Here is a 12,935-nt window from a genome sequence, read left to right as displayed (position 1 = left end):
GCTGTCAATCAGCAACTTCTATTATCTCAATTATCTCAAAATGCATTTGATAACTTTCATTCATCATCTTTGCCGACAATTCAATTGCCAACATTCAGTGGAGCTTATGATACTTGGTTAGGCTTCCACGATTTATTCAATTCTCTCGTTCATAAGGATCTAAAAATTCCTCCTGTAAAAAAATTATTTTATTTGAAAGGATGCTTAAAAGGTGAAGCAGCCGATATAATTTCAACTATCGAATCCTCAGACGAAAATTACATCGTAGCTTGGGATCTTTTAAAAGAAAGATATGACGACCGGAAATATATACGTGATTGTCATATTAAAGCTCTAGTAGATATGCCATCCATATCGAAAGAGTATTCATTTCGCGCATTTTTAGATCGCGTCCAAAAACACTTACGCGCTCTTCAAGCGTTAGGAGAACCCATAGGTTCATGGGACTCCATATTAATCGTAATATTACGGGAAAAACTTAACTCCTCCGCTCGCGAGCGATGGGAAGATTGCAGTAGCGGTATAGCTCGTCCTACCGTTAATAATTTAATAGACTTTCTAAAAAGACGTGCTCAGGTAGAAGGAGTTCGACTTCAAAATCCGAAACCCGTATTCGAAAGGCCTAATAAAAATAATAATAATAACAATCGATCTAATACTCGCTCGCAACAAACATTTGCAACCACCACTCACGAGCAATCTTGTGTATTTTGTGGTGGAAATACTCATTTAGTTTATAGTTGTACCACATTTGCAGCTTTAGATCCTCACGCTCGTTATGAGGCTTCTAGAAATGGTGGATGGTGCACTAACTGTCTAAAAAAAGGACATAGAGCATCCAAATGTACCTCTCAGCCATGCAGAAATTGTAAGCTGAAACATCACACTCTTTTACATTTTGAAAAAGCAAATAATTCTTCCAACCAATCGGTAAATCCTCAAGTTTCTTCTCATTTTGTTGCAAATAGTACTATCTTGCAAGCTCAAACAAGCTCACATGTTTTACTTGCTACTGCTCTAGTTGACATGGTGAATCATCAAGGCAAGAGCAAAACTATTCGCGTATTTTTAGATGCAGGTTCTCAGGCACATTTTATAACTGAAAATGTTGCAAACTTTTTGAATTTAATTAAGAAACCAGCTAATATTTATGTAACTGGGATAGATAATACTTCAACTAGCGTTAAGCATTCTGCTCGAGCTACCTTGCAATCTCGATGCAATAATTACAGGGAATCTGCTGATTTTTTAATTGTACCTCAAATTAGTCAGGCAATGCCTTCGATCACGATTAATCAATCAAGCCTCGACATACCTAAAAATATTAAATTAGCCGATCCCGACTTCTTCAAATCTTCGAAGGTAGATGCCTTAATTGGTGTTAAATTGTTTTACAAATTGCTCGTTGTAGGACAAATACCATTGAAAAATCACTCAAATGCAATTCTTCAAAAACTCAGTTAGGTTGGGTCGTTGCTGGTGAAATTGATGCGCATTCTCAACCTTCGCTTGTATCTTGTCATATCTCGATCCATTCGGATCCTCCAGATGTAAGCTTAACCCGTTTTTGGGAAATTGAAGAACTTTCATCGAATACAATTTTGTCTCCTGAAGAAAAGGCCTGTGAGGAGCATTATGCTCTTAATACAACGAGAAATACTGATGGAAGGTATGAAGTACGTTTACCCTTTAATAATAAAAAGGCTGGCTTAGGTGAATCTTACGCCGTTGCGTTAAAACGTTTTTATGCATTGGAGCGTAAATTCCAGCAGAAACCCGAAATACAGCGTGAGTACATTGCATTTTTAGATGAGTACTTGGCATTAGGTCATATGTCACTTGCAAAGGATCAAAATACTACAGGTAAAGGGTTCTTTCTTCCGCATCATGCTGTGGTCAAGGAAGACAGCATAACGACAAAAACTCGCGTCGTTTTTGATGGTTCAGCTAAAACTTCAACTGGAATCTCCTTAAATGATACTCTTATGGTAGGTCCTAAACTTCAGGACGATTTACTTTGTATTCTTTTACGTTTTCGATCTCAAATCTATGTTCTCACTGCTGATGCTGAAAAAATGTATCGACAGGTACGTGTCAATCCTGAAGACACTCCATATCAAAAAATTCTTTATCGGCGAAATACCTCTGAACCTATTCAGATATATACACTTGAAACTACCACGTATGGTACATCTTCCGCTTCGTATTTAGCAATCAAAACATTATATAAACTTGCCGATGATGAGGAGGAGAATTTTCCAATTGCATCCCAAATACTACGTAGAGATTTTTATGTCGATGATGTGCTCACAGGTGCACAAACAATCTCTGAAGCAATTATCCTACGTGATCAACTCATATCTTTATTAAAAAAGGGTGGATTCTGTTTAAGAAAATGGGCTGCAAATCATTCATCTCTGCTTATTGAGGATCAAGAGCATCCTGATAGTGCACATATGTCGTTAGATCCTGACTCATCTATAAAAACATTAGGTATTCGATGGAATTCCCGTGAAGATTATTTCTTTTATGTTGTAAATCTTTCGGTATCCAAGTACATTACAAAAAGGACTGTTTTATCTCAAATTGCAAAATTATTTGATCCTCTTGGTCTCTTAGGTACAATCATTGTGCACGCATAAATATCATGCAGCTCCTGTGGAAAGCCGGGGTAGCGTGGGATGAATCTATTCCTGTTGAGATTCATTCGTCTTGGTCCGCTTATTTGGACCAGCTACCATTAATCAAAATTTACGCTTTCCTCGTGGAATTACCATACCTGATTCTGTTAAAAGTACAATTACATGGTTTTGCGACGCTAGTGAAAAGGCTTATGGCGCCTGTTTGTACTTGCGTTCAGTTAATTGTCAGGGTCAGATATATATACGCCTTATTTCCTCCAAGTCTCGAGTGGCTCCTGTCAAACCATTGACATTACCAAGATTAGAGCTCTGCGCTGCAGTACTACTTGCTCGTCTTTATCATATTGTAAAGCCAACTATTTTGACAAGCATTCATGAATCATATCTTTGGTCTGATTCTACGATTGTTTTGCATTGGATAAATACGCCAGCTCATCGATTAAAAACTTTCGTATCGAATCGCGTGTCAGAAATTCAAACTATCACTGAGTCTTGCCATTGGCGGCACGTTTTATCACAAGATAATCCTGCAGATCTTATATCTCGAGGACAGCTTCCGTCAGATTTTATTGAAAGTTCCATTTGGATTGATGGACCTTTATGGTTGACTCAGGAAAGCTCAGCATGGCCGGAAGGAGTTCTTACCCCTATAGATATTCCTGATTTAAAACCTTTTATTCCTAAAATTGCATGTTTGAAAATTGAGATAAAAGAGTATAACATCATCGAAAGATTTAGTTCTTTTAGTAGGATGCAGCGAATTATAGCATGCATTCTACGTTTTATACACAATATTAAAAAACCCAGTAGTGAACGTAAATTTGGTCCACTACTTAGTACAGAATTAGCAATATCTCATGACTTGATTATACGTTTAGTCCAATCCAGTTGCTTTAAAAAAGAAATAGAATCAATTAAAGCTGGGGAATCACTTCCTTCATGTAGCAAATTAATTCCATTAAATCCGATCATAAACGAAGACGACATTTTACGTGTTGGAGGTAGACTTGCTTATTCTTCTATTGCTGAAGAACAACGTCACCCAATCTTATTACCTGCTCAGCATCACGTGACTAAATTAATTATCAAAGCCGAACATTTTCGACTTAAACATGCAGGTATGCAAGCAACACTATACTCAGTTCGCCAAAATTATTGGCCGTTAAATGGACGCAGCGTCACACGTAGCTTGATTCGTAAATGCATACCTTGTTTTCGCGCAAAACCGCGTCTTGCTAATCACCCGATGGGAACTCTTCCCACTCAGCGGGTCACATCTTCGCGTCCTTTCTTACGCGTAGGAGTTGATTATTGTGGACCCTTTTATATAAAAGAAAAACGTCATCGTAATCGCGGCCGCGTAAAGGTTTACGTGGCAGTATACATTGCATGTGCACAAAGGCTGTTCATTTGGAACTTGTCAGTGACCTTACCACTGAAGCATTTTTAGCCAGCCTCAAGCGACTTTTTTTCAAGACGAGGAAAAGCAATAGAAATTCACTCCGATAATGCTACTAACTTTGTCGGAGCTAAAAACGAGCTAAATGAGCTCTATGATTTATTTAATTCGAAAGCGCATCAAAATATAATAACTGAATTTTGTAACGCAGAAAAGATTGATTGGCACTTTATCCCCCCTAGAGCTCCGCACTTTGGTGGAATCTGGGAAGCCGCGGTAAAATCATTTAAGCATCATTTAATTAGAACCGTGGGTGATGCCTTACTTACTTTTGAGCAATTAGAAACATATATCATTGAGATAGAAGCTATCCTAAATTCAAGGCCAATTTCTCCTATGTCATCCGATCCTAATGACCTTCTTCCCTTAACTCCATCTCACTTCCTCATAGGTAGTCCGTTGACCTCTTTTCCACAGGTTGATTTCACAGATACCCCAATCAACCGCCTATCTGCTTGGCAACATGCTCAACAGCTCAAGCAGCATTTTTGGATACGCTGGCACAAGGAATATCTTCATCAATTGATTAAATTTAGTGGATCTCCGCGTAAATCAGTTAACATCAAGGTTGGAAACTTGGTACTAATCTTTGAAGAAAATTTGCCTCCTTTGCAATGGGTCCTCGGGCGCATCACCGCTGTTCATCCTGGAAAGGATGGCATTGTCAGAGTGGTCACCCTTAGGACAAAAACGGGCACATACGACCGTTGCGTTAAGAAGCTTTGTCCACTTCCCATCGATGAAGAGGATGACGACTTCACCGAATCTGCTTGAACTAGATGGTTCAAGGGGGGCGGCATGTTCCGTCGTACGATTAGTTTTATTAGAAAATTTTAAATTAATTAAATAATTTCATATTTTTTTTATTTGTATATTCGAAAATGATTATTTAAATCGGTAAATAATATAAATACTATATTTTATTTTAAATTCAAACCCGTATTTTTAAGTATTTCATGTTATCTAAAAAAAAAGATTTATTCATTTGTTTAATTTTATTTATGGCTGTAAATTTCCCAGCCAAGGTATTGCAATAGCAGTCTAAACAATTTTTGCTCCTTTATATTTTAGTTATTTTCTAGATTTAGAATAGAAAATGAATTTTTAATGGTAATTTTGGAATATTTTCTTAAATAGTTTTTAATCTGCTTATGGTCATAAATTTGATACCTGGGTTATATTACTTTGGGTTTTACTTTGGTAAATTTTGTATTTTTAATCTTTTATTGCTAACTAAGTTTAGACATATTTTTGTAAACGTATCGCCCATCCAGGTAAAAATCTTAGCATCCGTATTCCCTTTCCTGCTTATTCTTCCAAACTGCATAGCTGGCAATTATCCCGCCTCCAAATTATTTCCTGGTCAACTATTCGTTGCCAAATATTCCTACTCCTAATTTATTCTACTTGTAATTGTAACGCCTAGTTTTACTCTCCTTGTAATAATTTTTGTATTTTCTCTAAGTTAGTTATTCTTACATACTTTGTAGCGCACAGTCGCATTTCTTTACTTTAAATAAATTAAAGTTAAACTCAACCTCATGGTTTTTACTTAGTGCAACATCTATTATTAGTCTTGCATTTATTAATTGTGAACTAAACGTTTTATTCACAATTTATTTGAGTAACTCATTTACTTGGTATAAAATATAAGCTTTAATTTTATACGTAAAATTTTATATACTTGCGGTAAACCAATCGCGAGTCAAAACAAAAATTTAATTTAGTATCTAATGTGAGGCCTAGATATTTAGCACTATTTGTTAACTTTAAAATTTGATTGTTCATCGTGACGTTATTTGTGGCATGGTTACGTTTATGACTATGAATCATTATTTTTCTAAAAGTAGTGAGAATTATTTACGCCCAAGTGTTGAGAGTAACCCAAGTTGCAAGAAAATATCCTGATCCTCTAGGCGACATTAAAACGATAAATCATGTCGGTACTTATCTTTGCGGTTTATTTTCCCGGATGAATTTTTATTATAGCTGAAAAAAAAATTGTGATAATTTTTTTTGTTGTTGCTTAAGTACACTGATATGTATGTAGCGAGAAAAGACACAAAATTCCCAGTGCAATAAAACTTGAACACGAAAAAAAAGAGAGTAGAAATGTGTGAAACTCAAACATAACGATTGAGGGTCCAGAGATTACAGTACTTACTATCAATATATCACCGGTAACTACTGTGTCTAGTGGACTAGTACACCCAGCTGTTAAGCTCGACGTATACCTTCCCATGAAAAATAACGTTTATGGCTTTATCACTTGCTACGAAGCTTTATCCTAGGTTATTAAAACTCACACCAATTGCTACCCAGTAGTTTTTCACTCGGCATGACCAGTCGGAAAATAAACGACCGCAAAAATCCGCTGAAACTAAATAACAAAAACAAACACGTTGCAATTTTTTATTACTGAAAAAATAAACTGATGGACTTTGGGGAAGAAAATTTTAAACTTTCCCAGTCTCTTAGTTTAACGGCTACCAAAAATCATAAACTTGTATCGTAGATTAATTTTTAAAAACTGAATTTTATTATCTCGTTTAGCTTTACTACTTTGTGGATGATTCATTAGATATACTCTGGTTATTTAATGTGGGAGATAATACAATCAGATGATTATATTTTTATTGTTCAATTTTTTTATGGGAGAAAGTAGTAAACAAAGAAGAATAGCGGAGTGATAAAATTTATGAATGGCGAATAAGGAGCTTAAATATTTTTTTAATAAAAGAAAGTTGGGGGTTGGAATGCTAAAAAAATAAGTTTATTGCACATTCATATTTGTATTGAATGACGGGAATGGAGATGAAAAAATTTTTGTAATCGGAAAGGAGTAAACAAAAAAAAGCCATTCGGCAGCCGAAATAAAATTCATTGAGAATAAGGATAAAAATATAAATAGATTTTTATGAGATATATTGGACAAATCAATCGAAAAAATGACTGCAAGAGTAAAATTTCATTGAAAACCTACAGACGAATAGGTTATTTTAAGTTTAGAAGAATGAAATGGTATGAAAATTAAAGCTTGTTTAATGGGCTTTAAAATGCAATCTATAAAAATTCGATGTTTCATTCAAAAATTATGCGCGAAAGAATCTGCCAAAAAATGAATTTTTATGATTTTGAAAATTTTGAAACCCTGTAATTTCTGGACTAATTGACCGATTAAGCTCATTTTTGAACTTGGCCTTGGTATTCGTCTAAAAATTGAGTATGTTGAGTTTGGAAAAGATCCATTAAGAATTCGAGCCGCTATCGTCCGGATAAGCCGCGTTATATCGTATATTTATAAATAAATCTATCTATACTAATAAATGAAGAGCCGATTTTTTTGTCCGGTTATACTGCGAAAGTTACTGAACCGATTGGAATAATACTTATACCATCAGATGCAGCGTGTTTCGGGGAAGGTTTTAGTATATGATATGTTGGTGATTACTTATCCGGAACCTATATTTTTTCGACTTAGAAATAATGAATTTTTATTGTAACTAAATTTATTCTATTCGATTGTCATTTGTTTAAAATAAATTTTTTAATTCTATTGGTTATGTTTATATACTAGGCAGATTTCTTCACTTATGAGACCTGCAATTTCTTTAACTGAAACTTTCAATGCTCATTACAATTTTTTTTTTTTCATATCAATTATTATTCTTTTTTGTAAGAAAGACACGGAAATGTTTTAATGATTGCACATTGAAAGTTACAATGAATATTAACTAGAATAATTACATGGATAAAAAGTGCATACTAATTCGATAGAATTGGGAATCTGTGCAAGTCAAAACAATACTCTAATTAAATTTCAAGTCTAGATCAAAAAATGCAATTCTATAAAGCGCCCAGCGAAGCGGGCGAGTAAGCTAGTACACACATGTATAAACCTTTGAACTAATGGTAGTTTTTGAACCAGTTTGAAGAACTGAGTCAGAAAATAGCCAAAATTTCAAAAGTTGCGTCATGAGGACACATGCAATAGATTTCTATAAAATCTACTAAAAAAAAAATTCGCTTAATATTTAATTAAGAAATATAATTTTGAATAAATAAATGTTAACGTAGAGAGAAGTTATTAAATGAAGTCTTATTTATCTTAGAAATAAAAAAATTCTTTGCTAAAATCGTAAAATTCATGAAAAAAAAACTTTTTTTCTTTATTATCAAATTTTATTTTTTTAATTCGCGAGTTAGATTTTTTAAAATAATTTGAACTGAATAGAATTCATTGATAGAAAGATTTGTTAATATTTAACTTAATTAACCTTCATAGCTGTTAATAAATGATTTTTCAACGTTCGACGATTTCATGAATATTTATTAAATTTTAATTGATATTTGTTTAGAACGTTGAATAAAAAGTGAGCATAAAAATTTTAGTTTTACACTTTTTATAACCCCGTAACTTCAATAGAATATTCCATTAGATCTGAAAAATATAGAACAAATGAAATTAATAATAAAACAATGGATGTAATAATTTACAGAATTTTTTTGCAGAGAGAATAATTAGTGCATTTTATTTTTATTATAAAAAGTTATGTTATTATTTGTTAATGAATCATCTTCACATTATACCATATATAAACAAAACATATTCACTCCGAAGAAATAATTAACTGTTAAAAAATATTTATTCACATTTAATAAATTGTTTTAAAAAAAGGTTAATAAATTTTTCTTTTTTTTAATCAACTAAAATTCAACAGATATAATTGCTATTTATAATTACTGTAAACAATAAACAAAAATCTATTAAATCGGGTCATATTGATTCAAAATGTTTATTCCCCCTTAACCTTATAGCTTGTAATTAAATGTAAATATGAAATCCATTAAACGATGTTAATTGAATATTATTATCTAGTATATGAAAATTATGCAGAAGCGTGTTGAGTAATTTGATATGCAATAATGATTATAATTAAAATAATTCAGGTTCCACGACGAAGAACATGCAAACCTGCTCAATGCTATGTGGCTCATCGCTATCACATTCCTGAGCGTCGGATTTGGTGATATTGTACCTAATACATATTGCGGGAGGGGTATTGCTGTATCTACAGGAATGATGGTAATACATCAATATTTATATTATTAATAATAAAAAAAATTATAATAAATTTTTCATGTACATTACAATCAACAATATTAAATTTTTTTATTTTTCCTCCAAATTAGGGAGCAGGATGTACTGCATTACTCGTCGCGGTTGTTTCAAGAAAATTGGAACTCACGAGAGCAGAAAAACATGTACATAATTTTATGATGGATACGCAATTAACGAAAAGAGTGAGTTGTTCTTCATTTTAATGAGTAAATTCATCCAATTTTATTTTATATTCTACTATTGTGTACACGGAGAGAAAAATATGAAAATCATTCCTATAATTTTAATTAAATGTTTTCCTATACCATTTTAGGAGCGATTACTTAAATTATGGGAATTGTACCCATAATTTTTGGGAAATGTTACCATAATTAATGAAATGGTTCCTATAATTATAGGAACGATACCTATAATTATAACTGTACACGAAAAAAGTAAACTGTAATATTCACTCGGATCCCGGTTAATTTTTATAGTTTCAAACAGTAAAGTGGACATCGGGGTGACAAAAATATAAATATTACAGAACTTAATGTAGAAAGTATAAAAGCCAGAATTTACAATTTAATATCCAAAATAAATGATTAGTAGCTGTCACTATAGTAAATAACGACTCTTTCATCTTAAAAAATTACAGTTTCAATATATAGTCCATATTATGAGGAGAAGGGGAACTCAGATGAAAGAAAAGGGGGTCTCACTCTGGGAGAATTTAACATTTGAAACAGTAAAAATTATACTTTTAAAATATACATTTTACCAGTCCAAGCAAGTCAATAATTACAGTTTGATTTTTAGCGTTGCGTTTAAAATTTACCATTTTACTTTGTAAATATTGACGTTGCTTGTATCAGAAATTTACTAAATTTATTTTATACTTTTTACATATCATTGCGATCATTTTTTAGGTACCAAATGATAAATATCAAAGTCTGAATTCTTAATTATTATACTTTAACATTTTAGATAATTACATAGCGAATATTACTGCTTGAAATAGTATTTTCTTTCATGTAAAGAGTAAATTGTAACGTTTAAATGGTAAATATTATAAAGTGAATAGTAAAATTACAATTTTACTGTTTGAAATAGTAATTTTTAGCAGTTGATCATTACACGGAGAAAATAAAACAGTAATGATTACTGTTTTGTACAAGTATTAGAAAAATGTTCATAGTCAGTAGTGAGTGCTGTACGAAACATGACTTCTTAGTGCCAGAACACGACTCAGTAATGTGCAGACAATAGTCAGTAGTTTTTATGTAGCGCTCTCTACTGTCCCAAACATTTTAATCTCATTTTCTTCCAAAACAGTACTGAGTACTGCACAAAATAGTAATCAGTGTTGTTTTTTTTCTCCGTGTACTTATTATAAATCGACTGTTATTTATTAAAGTTTACTTTTTTCCGTGTAATATCGGCATGATTCCCATAACACATAGGAGTAGTTCCCAGAATATATAGGAATAGTTTCTATAATATTATAGGAACTATTCCTATAATATTATAGGAACCATTCTTATAATATTATAGTGATGATGCCTAATAATATTGAGATATTTATCATTACAACTCAAGTTATTTGTGACTTCGATGACCACTTTGAAGCATTTGAAATTATTAGTAATTTCGATAATTTTACTTGCTTCCCAATAACATCACTTGAAATATGTAAAATAAGTAATATTGTTCATATAAATAATAAAAGTTACATACCCAAAAGGTGGATTTGATAAATATTCAACGTATGTATTGTAAATAAATAATTTGTTTTAAAAATCAAATGAAATTGTAAAAATAAACAATGAATTTCCATATCAGCTTTGCTTCTCTAATTGTATAGTAAGAAAATATCCCTTTTATTAGAGAAACTTTAGAATTGCTACAATATTTTTCAATATTATCTAACACAATAATAACTGAGTTGGAATAAACAATTTAAAATTAAGTAAATACGTGAACAAAAATTATGAAAAAGAAATTTTTTCACTCTAGTGAAATATCAATTTTTATTTACAAAAAAAAAAATTATTAGCAAAAGAATATATAATAATTACTTTATATTTTTTATGTGATTGCTCCATTATTATGAACATAAACATTTTTATATTATTATGTGCGTCATTCCTATAATATTATAGGAACCATTCCTATAACATTATAGGAACCATTCCTATAATATATTAAAGCTATTCCATTATTGTATAGGAATGTTTCCAATAAATTATGGGTATAGTTCCCATAATAAGCATAGAATTGATACCTATACTGATCATTTTATTATAGGAACCATTCCCATAATTTTTGGAAAGATTCCTATAAATTTCTCTCCGTGTACAGAATATTTTTATTTGAAATTTTTAATTTTTAATGCACAATCTTTAATCGACAAAATAATTTTGACAGTTGAAAAATGCAGCAGCTAACGTTTTACGGGAGACTTGGCTTATTTACAAACACACACGATTGGTTAAACGAGTTAATCCAGGTCGCGTGAGAACACATCAACGTAAATTTCTACTAGCTATTTACGCGTAAGCTCATCTTCATTAATAATCGATATTTAGTTTTTATCAATATTAATTAACTTTACTTTGTTATTTTTTTTAATCTGTTAAATTATAGACTCAGGAAAGTTAAAATGGACCAACGTAAGCTAATGGATAATGCTAATACGATAACGGATATGGCGAAGGTGAGTTTTTAATCGAAAAACTCGGTGGATCATAATACACGGTTTTTACTTTCCATCTTATTTTAATATTCCGGGTAAATACCTTACGGTATTTTATGATCGATTATTGGTATTATGCTAATTTACTAGTTTGTGGATTTTACCAAGATCTTGATCTGAGTGAAAAAATTATGATTTATTATTTTAATATTAATTTTTTTTTTTCTTCTACTAAGACCTTATTTTTCTCAAAGCTCGTCTGATCTTATAATCCCTTGAAATTTTTATTCACTTCACGAACAAATTCTTTGCTCGGGCTTTATATTTGTCTTAATTTAAAAAAAAAAAAAAAACATTCATTTCTCACTTGAAATTATTGATTTTTCCACGTCCGAAAATGAGAAGTTATACTTGACATTAATTCCCTCCAAACGTTACAAGAGTAACTTAATTACTCTTATGACCTTTAATTGAATAGACACTTTAACTACTTATCCTTTAGTATTAGACTATTTTGAATTGGCTAATTTTGAACATTTGTAATGTTTAAGAAGAATAATTTTTGTATCTTTCAAAAATTTTTTTAGTTAAATTGAAAATTATGGTAAAATAACTCTAAATTTATCGCAATTATTGCTAAGAAGATACAACTAAACCTGTCTAATTTACTGAAACCGTCGTCAGCAATAGTAGTAAAACATGATATTTGAACTTCCTTGGATATAATACACACGCTAACTAAAGCAAAGACGATGTTCTTGGCAAAGTCTTACTGACAACTCTATCAACAACTTCTTGTTCTCACAGTATTAAGTTACCAAGGAAACTAAATTTACATATACATGAATAATGGCTCTTATTATTATTATTTAATTTTTTTTTTTCAATTTTAATTAGTTCAATTTTTATTATTTATATAATTAAAAATATAATGAAAATTTTATCTCCGACGTATTTATATGATAAAATAATTTTTTTTTTTAATTAAATTTAGTATCATTGAAAAGATATTGATTTGAATTTGTGTCTTTTCATGGT

The 12,935-nt window shown here is 31.4% G+C and overlaps 1 protein-coding gene across 5 annotated transcripts in view; it reads left to right on the top strand.

The window, feature by feature from the left end:
- Nucleotides 1-12,935, top strand: part of LOC123260754 (small conductance calcium-activated potassium channel protein) — a 230,617-nt gene that overhangs the window by 214,023 nt on the left and 3,659 nt on the right. For all 5 annotated transcript variants that reach the window (XM_044722044.1, XM_044722045.1, XM_044722047.1 and 2 more), the window contains 4 exons: nt 9,052-9,187; nt 9,295-9,405; nt 11,630-11,757; nt 11,849-11,918. In XM_044722044.1, the coding sequence (XP_044577979.1) occupies nt 9,052-9,187; nt 9,295-9,405; nt 11,630-11,757; nt 11,849-11,918 (445 nt within the window). The remainder of the gene's footprint in view (nt 1-9,051; nt 9,188-9,294; nt 9,406-11,629; nt 11,758-11,848; nt 11,919-12,935) is intronic.

Source organism: Cotesia glomerata, linkage group LG3 (assembly GCF_020080835.1).
Source record: "Cotesia glomerata isolate CgM1 linkage group LG3, MPM_Cglom_v2.3, whole genome shotgun sequence".
NCBI classification, from domain to species: domain Eukaryota; kingdom Metazoa; phylum Arthropoda; class Insecta; order Hymenoptera; family Braconidae; genus Cotesia; species Cotesia glomerata.
Note: the sequence above shows the minus strand (reverse complement) of the source record. Positions and strands in the feature narration are given on the sequence as shown.